We start from the raw sequence: 20,551 nt of genomic DNA on the forward strand, positions 1-20,551 counted from the left end.
GCCACACCTGAGGGCTGACTAGGGGCCGTGGTCCATCCCAGGGCTTGTCTTTATGGGCTTCCGTTTGGAACATGATTCTGGGTCATGAGAGATAAGCTCTAGGGTGGTGTAGTGGTTGTGTGCTGGGCCGCCAACTACAAGGTCAGCAATTTGAAACCACCAGCCACGAAGTAGGGGACAGATGGGACTTTCTACTCCTATCACGCATGACAGTTTGGGAAACCCACGCCGGCACTTCCACCCTGCCCTCTAGGGTCGCCGTGAGTTGGCTTTGAGTTGGTGCTTTCCTAGGCATTAAAAAAAAATCCAGGACACTCTCCCAGGTGCGTTAAAACACCCGCACCACAGCCAACCAGGCAAACTCCCGGCCATCGGGCCCATGCAGACTCACAGCGAGTCAGTACAGGAAGGCACTGACGACACTCGCAGTGTGTGACAGGGAGCCTGAAAGTGGCGCGGTGGGTTGCCCACTAGGCTGCCAGTCACATGGTCGGCAGTTAGAAACCACCCGGGAGACAGGGGAGGCTGCCTGCTCCGTCACGACGCACAGCCTCAGCTCTGCCGCGTCGCGTCACTGTGAGTCTGATGGGACTCCACCGCAGGGGGAAGCAGAGTTCACTGTTGCACCACAAAATGCTCCAGTTTCATGATCCCCAGACGCCATGGACCTTGCGTGTCTCATGTACAACAGACTTGGGGCGGGGCGGGGCCGGGCTGCACCTGAGTTGCATGTTCTCAACCTGGGGAGTGCCTGAATGACGTCTTGTCCTTTCTTCAATGTGTCTCTTACCCCCCACCCCCCACCCCAAGGGTGGACGCTTAGAAAGGTTGCCATCTGGTTATGGGAAGGAAATATTTATTCCCCAATTGTGGTAGTCACCTAATCCGGTGTCAATGTAAGGATGAAGAGTGTAGGGGTGGAGTCTAGGCTGTCAATCTGGAGATAGCCAATGAGACTTCTGTGGGCATGGCCTTCTCCTGAGAATTCTGGGAAATCTTTGAGGCGGAAGACACCTCTCTCTCTCTGCTACTCCCTGGGAGACACTGCAGAAGACAAGCCACACGGATGCAATCAGACCCCTGAAGCCGGCGAAGCCACGGAGACCCCTGTCAGCACTGAGCTGTTTCCAATGACACTGGATCCAAAGACTTTCTACCCACTGGCTTGTGATCTTCTTCATTCGGCGTCATTGCATGTGTTTCGTGAGTCTGAAGAGGACTTTATAGATTGATACCGGAAATATGGGCTAATATTGGACTTATGGACTTGATCTGGACTGGCCTGGGATGTTTTCTCAATATTCAATTGCTCTTGTATATAAATCTCTCTCTAATACACACGTGTGTCCGTGGATTTGTTTCTTTAGTCTACCCCGACTGACACACTAATGTATCAGGTTCTGTGTCCAGAGGCTTAGGGGAAGAGGCTGAGCGTCCACCTGCTGCCTCCTGCCCCTTGGGGACGGCACACACAGTCAAGCTCTCAGGGCAGGGAGGCTGGCAGGCCCCGGGGTCTCTAGTTTAGTAAGAGCAGAGGACACAGGACATCTCCGGGGCTGGCTTTGGTCTGAGGTTTAAAGGGTTCTCAGGGAAACAGGCCTGGTCAAAAGGGGGAAATACAGAGCAGAACTTCAGATTTTCACTCACTGCACAGGCCGAGGGCTAGTCTGAGGGCAGCTTACATGGGGCAGGAGGACCGTGTCGCTGCTGACGCCACACAGGCTGATGAGGAACTGCAGGGTGATCCTCAGGTTGTTGCTCCACTTCTGGTTGTTGGCGAGGGCGTTCCACGCGTTCTCCATCTCGGGCCCAGGGACTTCATCTCCGTACTGTTGGGACACAACGCGGAACCATACAAACACCGCCGGGCATGTCCGGGCGCAGAGGAGAGGGGGCAGATGTCTGGTGAGAAGTCGGTTTAGCGAGTATCCCGGTGCGCTCGAATGATGGTGCGGGGGGGAGGGTACCGGAAGTATGGCCAGAAAGTCCCCGAGAGGCAAGGATGGTGAGACCACACCGCATCTCCTTGGGGCACGATGCCAGGAGAGACCAGTCCCTGGGGGAGGGTGCACTCGTGCTTGGTGGAGAGAACGGCCTCTCGACAAGGTGAATTGTCACAGTGGCTGGATCGGGGGTCTCGGCCATAGGCACTGCAGTGAGGGTGGGCAGGGCTGGGGGGAGTTTGGGGTGCCTGGGGCACTGACTTGATGGCACCTCACAGCAACAACAAACCCTCTCACTACGTCAAGAAGGGACACCTGGTTGGTCCCTGGAAAGGGGGTGTTTCTTCCTAGAGGACACCTCACAAAGAGAAATCACTGTCCACACCCCACTCTGACGGTCTGCTTGTAGTTTCAGGTGCTGCTGAGAACACGCACAGCCGCACGGGCCCCGGACCCACCGTTTCCCCGGAGAGCGCAGTGCACTGAAGGCACCCTGTGACCGGCTTGAGTCCTGTCTACCCTGTTAACATAAACTCACTGCCCTGACGGTCCTCTTTGGATGACTGTCTCAAGCCGATTGGATCCGTGTAGGTGGCTCTTAGAGAGCCCAGGGCTCAAGGCAGACGGTCTTTTCTAGTGACACTGAACTACTGGTGCCTGGAGGGCCACTTTGGGGATGGGTTTGGTTTCAGGCTGAAAGATGATCTCGGGGAAGCAGTCCTGATCGAAAGGGGGCGGGAGGAGGGGAATGCAGTACAGAATCTCAAATACGCACACGCATACTCAAGCACAAGAGTTTTTCATTGCAAACCCCCTACCCGCCTTATTACGTAACCTGTATACACTACTTCATCTCGCCAAACCCCCAAAACAAGACTTACAATGTACGCATTCTACATTAAGTAAAAGTTAATCTACTTTACTCATATTATACCTCTACCAATTTACTACTTAAAAAAAATCCAATTTCTTTCAAGTTAATGTAGCTGAATAAAAGCAAGGCACTGAAAATGCCTACAGGAGTCTCGACTCCATCAACATCAAGGTTTGGTCCTAGCCTTTATTAGTTTGTAATAAACTTGTACAAGTATCTGCACCCCAGTGAAGAAGCCCTTTAATTCTCTACGATCAAAAGGCGCTGGTATCAGGGACACATCATGTAGCTCATAATGCCCTGCTAAGCCACACCCCTGCCGGACACAGCAGTAACAGAAATTCAGCAATGAACGGAAATTTGACTTGGTTATATGACCCAGAGTTGGTTAACTCTGTGACAGCCACCACGGTCATAGGGATGACTCGAACTAATAAACATCGGCGTAAAGCGTGATTAAGATATTTTACCCATAAAATAAAAACTCGTCTATGCTGTAAAAAGCTCAAGAACCTCCCCGAGTAAACTACGACAGTGACTTTACAATTTCTGAACTCACGGTAGCTAAGAAACACACTGGGATTAGACACCCCACTATGCTCAGCCCTAAACGAAGACAGGCATTAAGAAGACGGTCCCGCCAGAGAACTGTGAGCTAAGGCTTAAAACTTAAAGGAGTTGGCGGTGCTTCACTCCCGGCATAGTTTCAGACTCTGACAAAATTCCATTTCACCTTTATTACACAACCAAAGGCTGACCAGGTGTAGTTTCCCCCTTCTGACTCTTGTATCCCTAGTTCTGTTTAGTCCCGACCTTCTCAGAGACTAAGCCCCAGCCGGCCCTCTTAGTACATTAAACCCGAACGATCCTTCCTGTTTGCTCGCGTTACTCTTCCCTCAATTCCAGATAATTAGGAGGAGGACCGGCCTTGTGTGCTCAATCTTAATTTTAGTGACTTTCCCCTTTCTTCATCCAGCTAAACAATGGAGTCTCATATTTCAACCATTAAGCCAAATTCTCTTTTGGATCTTAACAGCCGGCCTACTTACTTTGACATGAATTGGTGGCCAACCTGTAGAACACCCTTTTGTCGTCACTGGGCAACTAGCCTCAATCTTATATTTTATAGTTATTTTAATTTTTATGCCTCTAATCAGCATCCCCGAAATTAACCTACTTAAATGAGGAATTTGTAAGTTCATGTAGTATGATGATTATCATGGTCTTGTAAACCATAGACGGAGTTCCGCACACTCCCATGATCAATAATCTGAGAAGAGACCCATCGTCTACCATCATCACACAAAGCTGATATTCTCGTTAAACTATCCCCTGATAATCCCTGATTTCAATATGCATATCACGCACATATGCCTGTCCCCATCGTACATTCTATTATCCCCATTAAACCATCTACACCATGCAGATAAGCTCGTATAGCTTAATTACTTCTCTTAAGACTCCAGCCTCAAATTCCACACAGACCCACACCACACGTGCATGTCTTACATCCATATAATTCTTGCTAACAGGATTAATTGCCCTTAATGGGTCATAGCACATCTCTGACTCAGTTCCAGTCAACATGCTTATCACCTCCATTATCCTTCATTAATCACCAAGCTTCGAGAAACCAGCAACCCGCTCAGGTTAGGTCCCTCTTCTTGCTCCGGGCCCATCAGCCACGGGGGTTTCTATTTAATAAATTTTATCAGATGTCTGGTTCTTTCTTCAGGGATATCTCACCTAGAATCGCCCACTCTTCCTTCTTAAATAAGACATCACGATGGACTAATGTCTAATCAGCCCATGCTCACACATAACTGTGGTGTCATATATTTGGTATTTTTAATTTTACGGCTGCTGCGATCCAACTAAGCCGTCTGAGGCCTTAACTTAGTCAAATCTACTGTAGCAGGACTTAACTTGAATATTCCTCGACACACGGTATTATCAATGAGGACAATTTAATTTATGCTTGTATGGCATAATAAAAACCAACAACCCTAATTTCCCAGCGCATATGCATACGCATCAAATTCCCACAGAATCCAGACCTTCTGGAGCCACGAAGGCTGAAGGAACCTCCGGAGCAATGGCCCTGAGAGAAGCTTTTTTGAAGGCTGTGGCAGATCATTTGCCATGTCAACACTTCCTACAAGTGTAAGTTGGTGACCTGGATGGTGGTCACCAAGGTAACCATCACGCGGTCCTTTGCCCAACTTTGGAGGCTGGACACCATTATCCTGGGGCCACCTGGGGGAGGGCCGGTGGGTCTGAGGAGGGCCGTGGCAGCTCACCTTGGCAGTCATGTACATCAGGTTATTCAGGACCAGTGATGTGGCCTCAGGGGAGCCCCAGCCGCTGCCTCTGAGGCCCACCCCGTCCCGCTCCCTGGAGTCGTCCTCGGGGCTGCTGGGGCTGGAGGTCGGGAGGAGCAGCCTGCTGTCTGACAACTCTATGTTCCGCAGCCAGGGCAGCAGGAAGGTGAGCATCACCTGGCGGCCGTTGGTGTGCGTGGTGGGGAAGCGCTGGCTCACCTCTGCGGAAGAAGGACAGTGATGGGAGGGGCGGGTCAGGGAGCCCCCCCCACGAGGGAGCCCCCCACCCCACCCCAAATACCAGCGGGAGCCCCCATAGGCCAGCGGCCAACGCCCTCAGCTGCTGACTTGAAGGCTCACCTCGAGGCGAGGTGGGAGAAAGGCCTGGCCATCCACATCCCAAAGATCACCTATGGTCAACCCCGTCGGAGCGCAGCCCCACCCTGAAGTGTGTGTGGGACCCGTGTGTGATAACAGCTGCCTGGTTCTCTGGTTCTGAGAGCACTTTCACACCTAGCAGCATCTCTGCCAGGGTGACAAAACTAGAAACCAAGGCCTGACCTCAAGCTCCCTCATCTGCATCCGGTGCTCCGCTCTGTCAGAGAGCAGGGCTTGGTCCTGGGGAGCTGGGAGGGCTCCTGAGCCCAGAGCCGGGGTTATTGGAAGCGGCATCTTCATCTTCCCTGACCCAGTCCCTGGGGGTTGATTCCAACTCCGAGCCACCCTGCAGGACAGAGGGCCCTCTGGGGCCTCCAGGACTGCATGGCCTGACAACACTCTAAACAGTCTCCCGCTGAGAAAGTTCCACGGCCATACGCGTCACCCACTGCACCAGCAGGGCCCCTCAGGTACATCGAAAGGAGTCTTAGTGGGTTGTGCATTGGGTTGTGAACCACAAGGTCAGCAGTTCAAACCCACCAGCCACTCTGCATGAGAAAGACGAGAGGCTTTGTGCTTCTGTGAACAGTCAGTCTTGGAAACCCACAGGGGCAGTGCTACGCTGTCCTAGAATGTCCCTATGAGTCAGAATGGACTCGACAACACGTCTAGTTGTGTGTGTGTGTGTGTGTGTGAGAAATAGGATGAAACAGTTTCTTCTCAAGACGTTAGAAGTAAGAGACTGCGCCAGAGCTGACAGTCCTCGCTCAGGTGGTGCTGTGGACAAGGTGTTAGGCTGATTATCACAAGGTCAGTGGTTCAAACCCACCAGCCACTCAGCAGGAGAAAGATGAGGCTTCCTGCTTGTAAGGATTTACAGCCTAGGGATCCCACAGGGGCAGTTTCACCCTGTGATAGTTACATCATCTGTATGATGTTGTCAGTGTGAGACTTCAGAGTGAAGGGGTGGAGTTTAGCCTGTCAATCAGGTTGCAGCTTGAGGACCTCATTTCGAGGCGCTGAGATAAATAGCTCGCTGGAGGCAGGACACATGTTCACTCCCTGCGAGACATTCTTGTGGACAAGACACATGGAGCTACGCTAGAGCCCTGGAGCTGAAGGAGTCACGTGGAGACCCACGCCAGCGCTGAGATGCTTCCAGTGCCACTGGATCCACCGACTTTCCACCCACTGCCCTGTGGTCTTCCTGCACTTGGCGTCATTGCATGTGTTTTGTGAGTCTGAAGAGGAATTTACAGATTGACATATGGGCTAACATCGAACTCATGGACTTGATCTGGACGGGGCTGGGATATTTTCTCAATATTCAACTGCTCTTTATAGAAAGCTCTTTCTAAATACGAGCCTCCCTGGATTTTTCTCTAGTCTCCCTGGACTAACATGCACCCTATCCTACAGGGTCGCTGTGAGTAGGCATTGAATGACTCAATGGCAGTGAGTTTCTGAGCTACTATGAAGATAAGTACAAAAATATTGCTGCTGGATCCCAGTTCACACACACCCAGGATTAATCCAAGCCAAGCATGTGGGAACAGGTCTCTGGAGGGAGTAGATGGCTGCAGGCAAGTCCCCTCAGGGATACATTTGTCTCAGTCTTGTTGGGGTGCGTCAGCAAGCGAGGTTGTGTTGTGTGCAGTGTAGACGAGTCTTCTTCCAATCCTGCCGCTGTTCTGCTCCATGCAGTCCACCTTCTTAGATTATTCGCTCTGCCTGCAGACTGAACAAGTATGGAGAGAAGACACGACCCTGACACACATGGTGCTGCATTTCAGCACATGCAGTATTCCCTTGTTCTGTTCACGCAACTGCCACTTGACCCAGGTACAGTTTCCACAGGAGCAGAAGGAAGTGTTCTTGGATCCCATTCTTCTCAAGGCTGTCCAGTTTGTTATGGTGCACACAGCCGAATGCCTTGGCACAGTTCAGAAAACACAAGTACACATCTTCTTGGCATTCTTTGCTTTCAGCCAAGATCTATCTCATCTCCGCAACGATATCCCTATTCCATTCCTCTTCTGAATCTGGCTGCAATCACTGGCAGCTCCCTGTCAAGGTCCTGCTGTGACCTTTGTTGGATGATCTTCAGCAAAAGTGGGATACCAATGATAACGCTCTATAATTTGTGCATTCTGCTAAGTCATCTTTCGTTGGGATGGGTACAACTATGTGTCTCTTCAGGCAGTTGGCCAGGTAAATTGTTGTCCAAATTTCCTGGCATAGAGGAGTGAGTGCTTCATCAGCTTGTTGAAACATTTCAGTTGGTATTTTGTCAATTCCTGGAGCCTTATTTTTGGCCAATGCCTTCAGTGCAGCTTGGATTTCTTCCTTCAGCATCATTGGTTCTTGATCTTATACTACCTCTTGAAATGGGTGAATGGCGACAACTTCTTTTTGGTGAAGGGACCCTGTGCATTCTTTCCATCTTCTCTTGATGCTTCCTGCATGGGTCAATATTTTCCCCATAGAATCTTTCAATATTGAAACTTGAGGCTTGAATTTTTCCTTGAGTCCCCCACCCCCACCCCCAGTGTCAGGTATGTTGAGTATGTTCTTCTGTTTGGTTTTCTAACTCTAGGTCTTTGCACAATTCATTATCCTGTTTTACTTTGTCTTCTCAAGTTGTCCTTTGAAATTTCCTGCTCAGTTCTTTGACTTCATCATTCCTTCCATTTGCTTCCTTTATTTCCTATCTATTTATCCACATTTAGATTGCTTTCTGTATGTAAGACACATTAGGTCTTAGGTCATCAGTGTTGGAGGTGTCAGATCTGTTCTTGAGATGGACTGTAAATTCAGGTAGGATACACTCAAGGTTATATTTTTGTTCTCATGGTCTTGTTTTAATTTTATTTAGCTTCAATCTGTACTTACATATGAGCAATTGATGGTCTGTTCTACAGTTGGCTCCTGGCCTGGTTTTGGCTGATGACAAAGAACTTCTCCATTGTATCTTACAATTAGTTATAGACAATTTGATGCCTGTCTATTCCTCTGGTGAGGTCCATGTGTGTATCAGTCATTTACATTATTTAAAAATGCATCGGTGATGAAGAAATTGCTAGTCTCACATAATTCTATCAAAAGAACTCCAGTGTCATTTCTTTCTCCAAGGCCGTCTTTTCTCACTACTGATCTCTCCTCTTTGTTTCCAACTTTGGCATTCCAATCACCAACAATTACCAAGGCATCCTGATTGCAGGTCTGATTAGGCTTAGATCGACGAGGTTGATAGAATTAAATGCCTTCATCGCTAGCTTCAGTGGTAGGTGGGTAAATCTGACTAATAGTCGTATTAACTGATCTTCCTCACAGGCTGTGATAGTTACATAATTTCAAGTCAACTTGGAGATGTAGAAGTGAAGGGGTGGAGTCTAGTCTGTCAGTCAGGTCACAGTGGCCTGATGGTGCCTCCTTGTGGGCGTGGCCTTCTCATAAGGAGGGTCCTGGGTATCCCTCTCCCCCATCTCTCTGCCTTCACTTCCTATTGCTGAGCCACATGGCTGAGACCTGCGCCAGCTCTGTGATGCGTCCACTGCCATTTGATCCACACAACTTTCCACCCACCGGCCTGCGCTCTCCCTGCACTCTGCATCAGTGCATGTGGCTGCGTGAGGCTGCAGAGGGACTTATGAACTAGTATCGGACTTATGGACTTGATAAGTGGCATGGGATGTTTTCCTGATATATAGCCACTTCTTGATAAAAAGCTCTCTCTTACACACATTTGAGTGTCATTGGATTGTTTCTCTAGTCAAGCCAGCCGAACATGTAGCCACATAGATAGCATCCTATTACAAGAGGTGTCATGTTACAAGATCTGGCATCTCAAGATAGATCTTGAAATGCTGTTTTTGACGATGAATGCGATGCCATTCACCATTCCTCTTGAATCTGCCATTCCTGGCATCGTCAATGATATGATTACCCGATTCAAAATGGCCCGTACCAGTCCTCTCCAGCTCAAAACACGTGATCACTAACCGGTCACTAAAGATCACTAACTGACCTTTAATCCTTCTACTTCACTTTTGGTGATCTCCTCGATTCCAGGGTGGGAACCCAGAAGGCCTGCCTCTAGAGCCTCCTCAACAGCCACCAGACTCAGAGCTGGTAAGATTCAGTAACAAGGGAGATGCACATCAAGGGTGAGCAGAGGGCCTGGCCTCTGTGCCTCCTGCACTCCACCGCTGGGCCTCGTTCTTCCAAGGGCAGCTTGGCAGAGAAGTCTGATCTCAACCCTGTCCCGTTTGGTTGTGAAGGTGCGGGTGATGGGTGGCTGTCAGGGAACCTGAGGGCTAATGAGGATGGAGGTGCTCAGAGCTGATACAGGGGTCCCAGTGTCTTGGGTGAGCACAGAGGGCAAACTCAACAGACCAACGCAGGTCTTGGTGTGGGTGGGATGGGCTTTCTGTGTGTGGGGGGCAGGTAGTGATGTGACAGGTGGACTTCTTTCATATGGGTTTCCATGAGATTTAAGCAGTTTGTAAACCCACAGCTGCCGTGTTGATTCCAACTCTCAGTGTCCCCACAGAACACAGTAGAACTGCCCCATAGGGTTTACAAGGCTGTAAATCAGTGTTTCCCAAGTCGGCAATACCGCCCCCTGGAGGGCAGTAGAGGAAAGAGCCTCAAACTCACTGCTGACTCCTATCGACCCCTGGGAGGAGAAAGCCCAATTTTCTTCCACAGAGCTGCGGGTGGGTTTGAACTGCTGACCATGCGGGTCGCAGCCCGATGCCTAACCACTACACCACCAGGGCTCCACTGGGGGGGATGGGGGGCTCTAAAAGCAGAGGCCTGCACTTCACCCTGGATGGGGGGGCTGGCGTGCAAATGCTTTTCTGAGCAGGGTGCAGTAAGCCTAATAAGTTTGGGGAGCTAGGCTGTAAACCTTTACCAGAACCAACAGCTGAGGGCCTGAACCAGTGTCCTTGTGGTTTGCAGGACAAACGCCTAGCCTACGGTGCCACCAACTCTACAAACCATCAAATGTTCCACATGGTAGCAATGAATACGGCAGCCATGACAGCAACCTGCAATGAGATTCACACTGCCCCAGTGTGTGTGTGTGTGTGTGTGTGTGTGTGTGAGAGAGAATTACGCATCAATGCAAGTCACTGCCGAATGCCAGTCTAATCATCACTGCATTCTGTAATTCGAGTCTGGGGAGGATGGAAGGGGACTGGTACTGGCATTTCCCCAGGAGCTCTGCAAGTCCCCTTACTATATGTGCTTGCCCGACAGACCCATGGGTGCACTTCACGCTGTACTCGTAACTAGACTGGCTGTTGATCCAGGCTGCCCAGTGACTTCACCCCCGACGGAGCAGAGAGTCCTCGGCTGCTGTCTTCCCGGGAGCAGATCACCAGGCCTTTCTCCCATGGAGCTGCTGGTGGGTTTGAACCGCGGACCTTCCGGCCAGCAGCCCAGCCCTTCACCAGTGTGCCAAGGGGGGTCCCTATCACCTAGTTTGGGCCCCGCCATTCTGATGCACAAGTTTGGCCTCTGTCACAGGCTCACGACTGGTCCCCCCTTTAGATCGGGAGGGTGGCGGCTCGAGCTGTCAGAGAACGGTACCTGAGAAGAGGGGCAGCGTGAGCTCAGGGTACATCCTGGCCAGCTCGCAGGACAGGAGCGCCAGGGACACGCTGTAGAGGGGTGGCAGCGGGCCGTGGGTCCCATAGAGGATGCTGCCGGGTCTCTGCTCCCCCACTTTCTTCGAGTAGACAAAAAGCTTCGCTTCAAGGATCTAAGAGGAGAGCGCCGAGTAAGAAACGGTGTGTGCAGGGACACACACAAATACATCCTTAGCGGCAGGAGCACTTAAACCTCATTAACGTCCCCTCCCTCGCTGCCATCCAGTTGATGCTGATTCACAGGGACCCTCTAGGGCTGAGTAGAACCGCCCCTGTGGGAGTAGACAGCCTCGTCTTTCTCCCTGGAGTAGCTGCTGGTTTTGAACTGCCGACCTTGCCGCCGTCAGCCCAACTGGCCACCCACTACGCCACGAGAGCTCCTCCGTATAGGCTAGCAGTCAAAGTGCACAGGTGGTGCTTTAATAGAGCCATCGAGGAAACGGCCATGCCGATACTGGCACTCGCCCGTCGAACTGAACTCACGGCCGTCGGGTCAAGGCCGACCCACAGCGACCCTACAGGACAGGATAGAACTGCCCCTGTGGGTTTCCATGGCTGTGACTTTACGGAGGCAAGAAGCCTGGTCTTTCTCCCGTCCCCACCAAGGGTGCATGGAGAGAACCGCAAGCCGACACCAGTTGGTGGACCGCCCGCCGCTCCCTCTCCCACGCACCCTGGAGCGGACGCTTCGGAGGGGCGTGATACCTGCCTGCATTAGCTGCATGGAGATTTCGTAGATCTCCCGGTTGGTGTCGGAGGCCTTGAACAGTACGAGGTTCAACAGCGTCACGATGTCGAAGGGGTAGTTCCTGAAAGGACAAGCAGGACTGCTCAGCCAGCAGGACACACATGGAGTCGACGGTTTCCGCACGCACGGTCCAGGGACTCAGGGACCTTCCTGAAGAGCACCCTCCCTCTCCTCTCCGAGCTGTTCTCCCCCACAAACACAAACTCACTACCCCCAAAGCTTCCTGTCTGGCCCCTCCAGTTGCTGGCTAGACCACCGCCCCCCAGATATTTCTTTAAGGCAGCAGAGCACTCAGGCAGGCCCCAAACCACCCAGCAGGCACGCACGGCCACCCCACCGAGGCCATTCTGACTCCTAGCGACCCTGTGGGTCAGAGCAGAACCGCCTCTGTCAGTTTCTGAGGTTTTCCATCTTTTCAGGGGCAGACAGTGTCAATAAGCTGACTACCCGCTGGTTTAAAAACAGAATCCAGGGGCCTTTGGGGATTAGGGCAGAGTGACAGTTTGGTCAACCTCAAGGGCTCCACAAAGCCCGATTCCTCAAGACTGGTGAATCACTGGGTGGGTGGATTCCTCCAGAAAGCCCATGCTGGAGCAAACAGGGTTTGTTCAGTTACTCACTGACCCACAGGTTGGGGTTCAAATCCACCCGCCGGTACCACGCAAGCCGGGCCTGGCAAGCTGCTCCCCTAAAGGGTGCCAGGAACATCCTGAGGCGCACAGCTCTTCTCGGCAGCAGTGGGCTCAGAATAGACTCCGCGGCAACCGGCTCAGTTTAGTCTTATTTCTTTAAGAAATGTGGGCATGCCCCTTTAGGACGACCGCTTTGTGGGGTCTGACTTGAACGTGCAGAGTTTCTAGAAAGCTCACGGAAGTTAACACAGGCAAGCCAAGACCAACCAAAACCACCTGCCCAAAACGAACCCAACGGGATGATGCAAAAGTCAAAGCTTCGATGTCCTTGGTTGTTCTATGACAACGATTCGACATCTCGGAAGCAAGTTGGCAGGTGAAAGTGTGAACAAGGGAATCCCCAGGTGTCTGGCCGCGGGTCAAAGGAGTTCTGCTGAGTTCAGCGCCCTCGCTGCCATTGAGTTGCTTCCACAGGTCAGGGTAGAACCCCCCTGTGAGTTTCTGAGACGGTAACTGCTTATGGGAGTAGAACGTTCCATCTTTCTCCTTTGGAGCGGCTGCTGGTTTCGAACCGCCGACTTTGCAGTTGGCAGCCCAATGCCTAATGATATGCCACCAGGGCTCCTTGGTGCGTTAAACTACGCTGGGAAATGGCCAGTGAGGGTGGTGTTCTTGTTGTTAGGGACTCTCGGGCGACCCCGTGCACGAGGGCAGCACCCAGCCCAGTCCCGTGACATCCTTGTGGTCTTCGTTACGTTTGAGCCCATTGTTGCAGCCGTGGTGTCAGCCCGGCCCGTCGAGGGGCTTCTTTCTCCCCGACCCTCTACTTTGCCAAGCCTGAGGTCCTTCTCCTTCTCCATGGCCCCTCCTCATAACAGTGGGACACAGAAAGATTTCTCCCAAGTTGTCTCCCCCAAATATATGCCAAACCCAAGACGCTGCTTGCTGCACGGTCAATGACTGTGCACTAGGAGATCAAAGAAAGTAGGTCAGAGATTATTCTCCTTAAGGTATCAGCCATCTAGAGCTACCAGACTGTATAGCCTGACTCACCCCAAGTAGGGCCCACTCCCTTCTGATACTGTTCCCTTGAAGGAGTGCCTGAGGGCAAGCCCGGACCACTCAAGGATGACGAAGGTTAGGCTGCTATATTGAGTCTAGAGTCCACCCATCTTGCCACATCTGTACCCCTATTCCCTCCCTGTACTATTGCGTGTACACCCCTAGGTCATCTCCTGCCTATTGTTTGTCTTGCCCATGTTACAACCCCTTCCCATGATGTACATTATTATCTGTGATCAGAGGGCTTGCATGCCCCCAGAGATATGTAAGCTTTATTAGAAATAAAACCTCACGAGAGCTCTCTCCTGCCCTCTCGTCTCCCACCTCTGCGTGGACCACCAAGAGGAGCTGAGGCGAGCATGCTACCATGAAATGTGTCTGGCTTCTTTATATTACTCTCTCTCTCTTCCACCTCTCCTATTTCTCTATGACTTTACTATAATCTTCATATATCTTAGCCATATAATTGTGCCTACCGAACCCGTGATTAGTTGTGGGGGGCTGGCTACCCCCACAACAACATGTTCAAAGTTTGTGAGACAGAGTCTCGCCCTGCTCGATTCTCGCCAGCATCCTGCCGGGCTGTTCAAAGACAGATGTGCCCGTCCTCTTGGAAGTTCATGTCACAGTCAATGTTATTTACCACCACCACGATTCAAAGGCACCCAGTCTTCATTCCATTTTAACAGCATCATATTTCTCTTGATTTATAACCAACTAATCTCGGAGCTGTGCTGGTGCAGAAGCTTTCTGCTTCTGCTACAAGTTACAGCCTGGGGAACCACGAAGGCGGCTCTAGCACATCGTACAGGGCTGCTGGGGGTCATGATCGACTTGAGGCGACGAGTTTGCATTTTCCTGTTTGGTTCTCAGTTAAGCAAAAGCAGACAGCTCTCAACGCTGACACCACGAAGAGCAGGCTGAATTCCTGAATGCACATCCTGAGTTCTCCTGCATCCTCCCAGGCCCGCGTTCTACTTCCTAACTCCTATCCCTCTGCTCACAACCTGCCTGCAACGGGCTAGAGAAGGGTATGGAAAGTGCCACGGGCTGCCCAAAGGACAACTCTCTCGGTCCTGGAAGAAGTACGGCCAGAGCGCTCCTTAAAGGCCAGGATGGTGAGACTTTGTCTCACGCACTTTGGTCATCCTGTCAGGAGAGACCAGGCCTGGGAGAAGGACATCATGCTTGGCAGAGTGGGTGAGCATGGGAAAAAGAGGAAGACCCTCCAGGAGGTGGACGGACACGGTGCTGCAGCGATGGGCTCAGGCACGGGGGCGATTGTGAGGACGGTGCAGCACCAGGCCGCGCTTTGCCCTGTTGTGCACAGGATCGGAAAAGACTTCATGGCACCGGACAATAAGAGGGGAGGGCGTGTGTTGGGCCGATCTCTTTGGGGACGGAAACACGGGAAGGGCAAGGTAGATGACACAGCACTTCAAGGTCAGCCAGGAGCCAGGGAACAGAAGCTGGAAAGAGACATCGATCTCCCCCCCGGGGCAACAGAGAAAGCTTTCCCTAGAGCTGGTGCCTGGCTCTGGACATGCAGCCTCGTCAGCTGTGAAGAGGATGCACTTCTGCTTATGAAGACCACCTGCTTGCATTTCTGCTAAAGCGGTGCAGAAAATGCTACGGACTGAGCTGCAGCACCAACCCCCCCCTCATGTGACCACTTGGCTGGGCCATGATTCTCAGGAGGATGTAACTAGCCTCCATTTTGTGATACATTGTAATTATCTCACCCTTCCAGTGAATGATGGTGCTGGTGAAGAAGACTGAAAGTACACGGGCTGCCAAAAGAACAAACCAGTCTGTCTTGGAAGAAGTACGGCCAGAGTGCTCCTTAAAGGCAAGAGTATTAGGGAGACTGTCTTACCCACTTCAGACATGCTATCCGGAGACCAGTCCCCGGAGAAGGACATCACATTTGGTAAAGTGGAGGGGCATCGAAAGAGAGGGACGCCGTGTGGGACGGGCTGACACAGTGGCCGCAACAGTGGGCTCAGCACAGGAATAATTATGAGGAGGACGGTGCAGGGCCGGGCAGGGTTCTGTTCTGCTGTGCACAGGGTCGCCGAGGATCCGAACCGACCCGATGGCACTGACAACAGAACCACCGTGTTCGTGAGGCAGGCAAGAGGCAGTCATGTCAAGGAAGCAGGATACGATCTACGGGATTATGCTGCATTATGAGTGAGTCAATCCCTTTTGGGATACTGGAGACAAGCAAGGGAGCACAGGGGCCATGGCACCACCGTCAGACTTGTGAGCTGGTCATGTCCTTTGGATGTGGGGCCCCCGCACGGGGAACCTGGTAGACCCAGGGCAAGGTTGATGTCCAGATGCACAGAGATCTCTATGGGACGCTGAGCTCATAGATGCTCTGAGGAGCCAAGGACCCCATCCCTCTGAATGATGAGGCAACTGGGAGGAAAAAGTCTTCCCTTCGGGCCGGTGTCCTGAATTCAGACTGCCAGCCCTCGCAACTGAGATGGCTATTTGCTGAAACCAGCTCCCTGTGGCACTTCTGTCCCAGCAGCAGGAGACACAGTGCAGACACCTGCCCTGGCTGCCCACTGCCTTCCATGTCCCAGAGTCCTTACCGGCTCCCACATACAGTTGCTATGGCTTTGAAGCAGCTAGAGGCCAGCTGGTAGGACCCGGTGTAGCAGCGGTCGATGGCCCAATTGAAAAGATTTATTTGGTCCGGATTAAGTTCCAAAAGCAAGACGACAACCTCACAGCCAAGTTGATGAACCTGAAGGAGCACAGCGGAGAAAGAAGGGATTCACATTGAACCGAAGCATGTTCTCAGGAAAGATGTACCCCCGAGCTGAACAAAGACAAGTCAGTCCAACCAAACCCCCTGCCCTAGGGGCACTTCTGACGCTGCCCAGCAGTCCCATCGGGCGTCCCAGACTGTCGTCTCACAGGAGCGGATGGCCAGGTCTGTCTCCCTCGGACCGGCTGCCCTCTAGCCATCGTTCTGCACAACTGTGTTGTTTGTGAACAATGACTTTTATTTCTTCCTCTTCATTCACATGCATTATGTCCTACACTTGATCTTAGCCGAAAGGCCGAGAAGCGATCATGTGCATTATGTTCTTCCTTTCCCGATGCATTAGAGAGGATCTTGACTGAGATGTTGCTTCTAATCTGAATGGGGAACTTTCACGATTTACTATTAAAAAATCATTTTATCGGGGGCTTGTACAACTCTTATCATGATCATCCATCCATCCATCCATCCATCCATCCATCCATCCATCCATCCATTGTGTCAATCACATTAGTACGTTTGTTGCCATCATCATTCTGAAAATATTTGCTTTCCATTTGCGCCCTTGGTATCAGCTCATTTTTCCCCTTCCTCCTCGCCCCCTCCCTCATGAACCCTTGATAACTTAGAAATCATTATTTTCTCATGTCTCACACTGTTCGACGTCTCCCTTCACCCACTTTTCTGTTGTCCATCCACCAGGGAGGAGGTTACAGATCCTTGTAATCGGTCCCCCTTTCTACTTTACCTTTCCTCCACCCTCCTGGTATCGCCACTCTTACCACTGGTCCTGAGGGGTTCATCTGTCCTGGATTCCCTGTGTTTCCAGTTCCTCTCTGTACCAGCGTACAGGCTCTGGTCTAGCCAGGTTTGTAAGGTAGAATTGGGATCATGATAGTGGAGGGGAAGAAGCATTTAAGAACTAGGAATGTTGTATGTTTCATTAGTGCTACACTGCACCCTCACTGGCTTGTCTCCTGTAAGAGGATGTCCAGTGGCCTACAGATGGGCTGACCCCATTGACACCTCTTGATCACACAGGCTGGTGTGCTTCTTCCATGTGGGCTTTGTTGTTTCTGAACTAGATGGCCACTTGTTTACCTTCAAGCCTTTAAGACCCCAGACGCTATATCTTTTGATAGCCGGGCACCATCAGCTTTCTTCACCACATTTGCTTATACACCCATTTTGTCTTCAGCGATCGTGTCAGGAAGGTGATCATCATGGAATGCCAGTTTAATAGAACAAAGTGTTCTTGCATTGAGGGAGTACTTGAGTGGAGGCCCAATGTCCATCTGCTACCTTACTACTAAACCTATAAATATATGCACATAGATCTATTTCCACACCCTCATATATATATTTACATATGTACATGACTGTATTTAGGCCTCTATAAATGCCCTTTGCCTCCTAGTTCTTTCCTCTATTTCCTTTGACTTTCCTCTTGTCCCACCATCATGCTCAGCCTTCATTTGGGTTTCAGTAATTCCTCTGGGTTACATTGCCCTTGATCACGCCCTACCAGGCCTCCTACAGCCTCCTCACCACCTATTTGGATCACTTGTTGTTCCCTTGTCCCTGGGTTTGTTAACATCACTTCCTTTCCCCCACTCCCCCTCTCCCATGTCTCCCCGGAACTGTAGGTCCCGTTGTTTTCTCCTCCAGATGGTTTATCTCGCCTACAAGATTTACTATTAAGTAAGATGTTTACTGTAGATTTTTTTTCTTTTCTTTTTCGGATGTCCTCATCAAGGATCCCTGGTACAGTAGTGGGCGATGCACTGGGCGACTGATGGAAAGATCAGCAGTTCCAACCCACCAGCAGCTCCGTGGCAGAGAGAGGAGGCTTACAGCCTCGGCACCCCAGGGAGCGGATCTGCTCTGTCCCACAGGGTTGGTACGAATCAGAGCTGATGGCAGTGCGTGTTTTCTTTGAGATCAAATCAAGCATGTTCTCTTTATAGTCTTAGTTCTGCTGTCAGTGCTTCCTATGAACGGACGTAGGATTCATTAAGTCTCTCTCAAGAGGGCCACATGGCAGCCCCTCTTATTCTAAGAATGCAGTTACTAGTCTAACGAATTGCTACGTGTTTGAAAACTAAATAGAGCTTGTATTTCTTGAATCGATGCAGCTTGCTTATATGAAACATCTTAAAGACGCACATCATTGAATTAGAATTTCTAATATTTTCTTGTTGCATTTACAGTACAATGCAGTAACATAGAAACCTACCCTTCTGTAGTTGGCCAGGACACAAGCACAACTTACGATCTCAGCAACTCAACCGCGGCAGAAGACCAAACCCAACCAAGCCACGCTCACTGCCACGGAGCCAATCCTGGCTCATGGCGACCCTGTAGGACCGTGGGTTTCCAACACTGTTGATGGGAGTAGGAAGCCCCGCCCTTCTCCCTCAGAGCGCCTGGTGGTTTTGAACTTCAGACCTTGCAGATCGCAGAGACCAGAGACATCTTAAAGAGCGAGGTGTTTGGGGCCAATACTTACCCGTAAATCTTGACACGCCAGAATGTTGTCCAGCCACTTGTACAGGTAGCCATCGGGGGAGAGGCCCACATTGTCAAAGACAGGGCCACAGCACAGTACTGCGGACATCGCCTGGTGGCAAGAGCACAATGAGACGCAGCTCGAGACCCAAGAACAACGCGGCCGACTTCATGCCAGGCTCTCAGACCCACACACCTGAGCATCCCTTTAAGGCCACCGCTTTCCTCGATATGTTTAAAGCATTCTGTAGTGGAGTCAGGGGGTAAAAATGGATTCTAAATTTTGGATCTTCTGATAAGTTCAAAATCCTGGCTGTTGAGCCTTGAAATGCAGGTGGTTTAAATATACTCAATTCTGACTCATAGCAACCCTGTAGGGCAGGGCAGAGCTATCTCTGTGAGTTTTCAAGACGGTATCTAATGTTTATGGGAATAGAAAGCCTCATCTTTTCCCCTGGGAGCAGCTGGTGGTTTTGAACTGCTGACCTTGAGGTTAGCAGGCTAACCCCCTGCCTCCCTGGGGCTTGGTTCAAATATAGGCTATATTTGGTTCAAATGCTCAAACCATGAAACACACACACACTGGTTTTTAAAGACTAGGTGCAAAAGGGAAATATCTCATTGCATGATTATATGTTGAAACAACAATATAAGGGGGCTTCAAAAGCTGATGGAAAATGGAAATTGAAAGATAACTGCATTTTTCCACTGACTTTTGCAGCCCCTATATTTTAGACACAGTTAAATGAAATATCTTACTGAAACAGGTTTGAGAAGGAATCATGCTACATCTCTGGACATGCAGCTCTGATTAGAACCCGTCTATGTGGTACAGCAGTAAGATAGTTCATGAAAAACGACCCTTTCCCAGGATTTAACATAAAACCTTCCTGAATGACTTCAAGTGAGTGGATTCTGCTGCTAGGATAAATATAGCCTTTCGATTATGACTTTGCTTCAGTGTGAAATATGTGATGAAAGTCCTGAACGGTCACAGTGGGGACAGCGTGGACACCGTCCCCAGCAGCCAGCCGCCCTCCCTCAAAGGAGAAGCAAGGGCAGAGGGAGGAGAGGGCGGAGGGATGCCGATGGCCTTTATTATCAGCAGGCGGGCTGAGCATCAGGGCTCCGGTTCAACTCAGCTGCCCTGAGTCAGAAGGCAACCCGAGGGTCAGCATCTGGTGGTGACAGGATGAGCCGACATCCAGGTGCACTCTGGAGAAACACCGACACACAGACTCATACTTCTGAAGGCCTGAGCAGCTCTAGACTAACCCAGACCCAGCTCGCGGCTGTCGAGTCAATTCCCACTCAGGACAGAACAGAACTTCTCTTGTGGGCTTCTGAGAAGCGGTTGGTGGGTTTGAACCTCTGACTTTGGGGTCAGTAGCCTAACACTTGCTCCACTGTTCTACCCAGGCTCCTTGGACAACCCTACGGTGGTGGTGGTTGCTGTTGGGCGTCATCGAGTCCGTCCTCACTCATGGCGACCCAGAGTGCCACAGAACGGAGCATCTCCTGGCCCCGCACCGCCCTCACAGCGTGTGAGCCCATTGCCGCAGCCACTGTGTCAATCCATCCTGTCAAGGGCCGTCCTCTTTTCTGCTACCTCGCCACTCTACGAAGCATGACGGCCTTCTCCAGGGACT

The 20,551-nt window shown here is 51.0% G+C and overlaps 1 protein-coding gene across 4 annotated transcripts in view; it reads right to left on the reverse strand.

Moving 5' to 3' along the window:
- The window catches only part of FRY (FRY microtubule binding protein), a 247,779-nt gene that overhangs the window by 65,961 nt on the left and 161,267 nt on the right, over nucleotides 1–20,551 (reverse strand). For all 4 annotated transcript variants that reach the window (XM_075562770.1, XM_075562769.1, XM_075562768.1 and 1 more), the window contains exons 28-33: nucleotides 18,904–19,014; nucleotides 16,219–16,373; nucleotides 11,883–11,982; nucleotides 11,115–11,286; nucleotides 5,118–5,359; nucleotides 1,683–1,829 (exon numbers count right to left, since the gene is read on the reverse strand). In XM_075562770.1, the coding sequence (XP_075418885.1) occupies nucleotides 1,683–1,829; nucleotides 5,118–5,359; nucleotides 11,115–11,286; nucleotides 11,883–11,982; nucleotides 16,219–16,373; nucleotides 18,904–19,014 (927 nt within the window). The remainder of the gene's footprint in view (nucleotides 1–1,682; nucleotides 1,830–5,117; nucleotides 5,360–11,114; nucleotides 11,287–11,882; nucleotides 11,983–16,218; nucleotides 16,374–18,903; nucleotides 19,015–20,551) is intronic.

The sequence above is a fragment of the Tenrec ecaudatus genome, chromosome 11 (genome assembly GCF_050624435.1).
Source record: "Tenrec ecaudatus isolate mTenEca1 chromosome 11, mTenEca1.hap1, whole genome shotgun sequence".
NCBI classification, from domain to species: domain Eukaryota; kingdom Metazoa; phylum Chordata; class Mammalia; order Afrosoricida; family Tenrecidae; genus Tenrec; species Tenrec ecaudatus.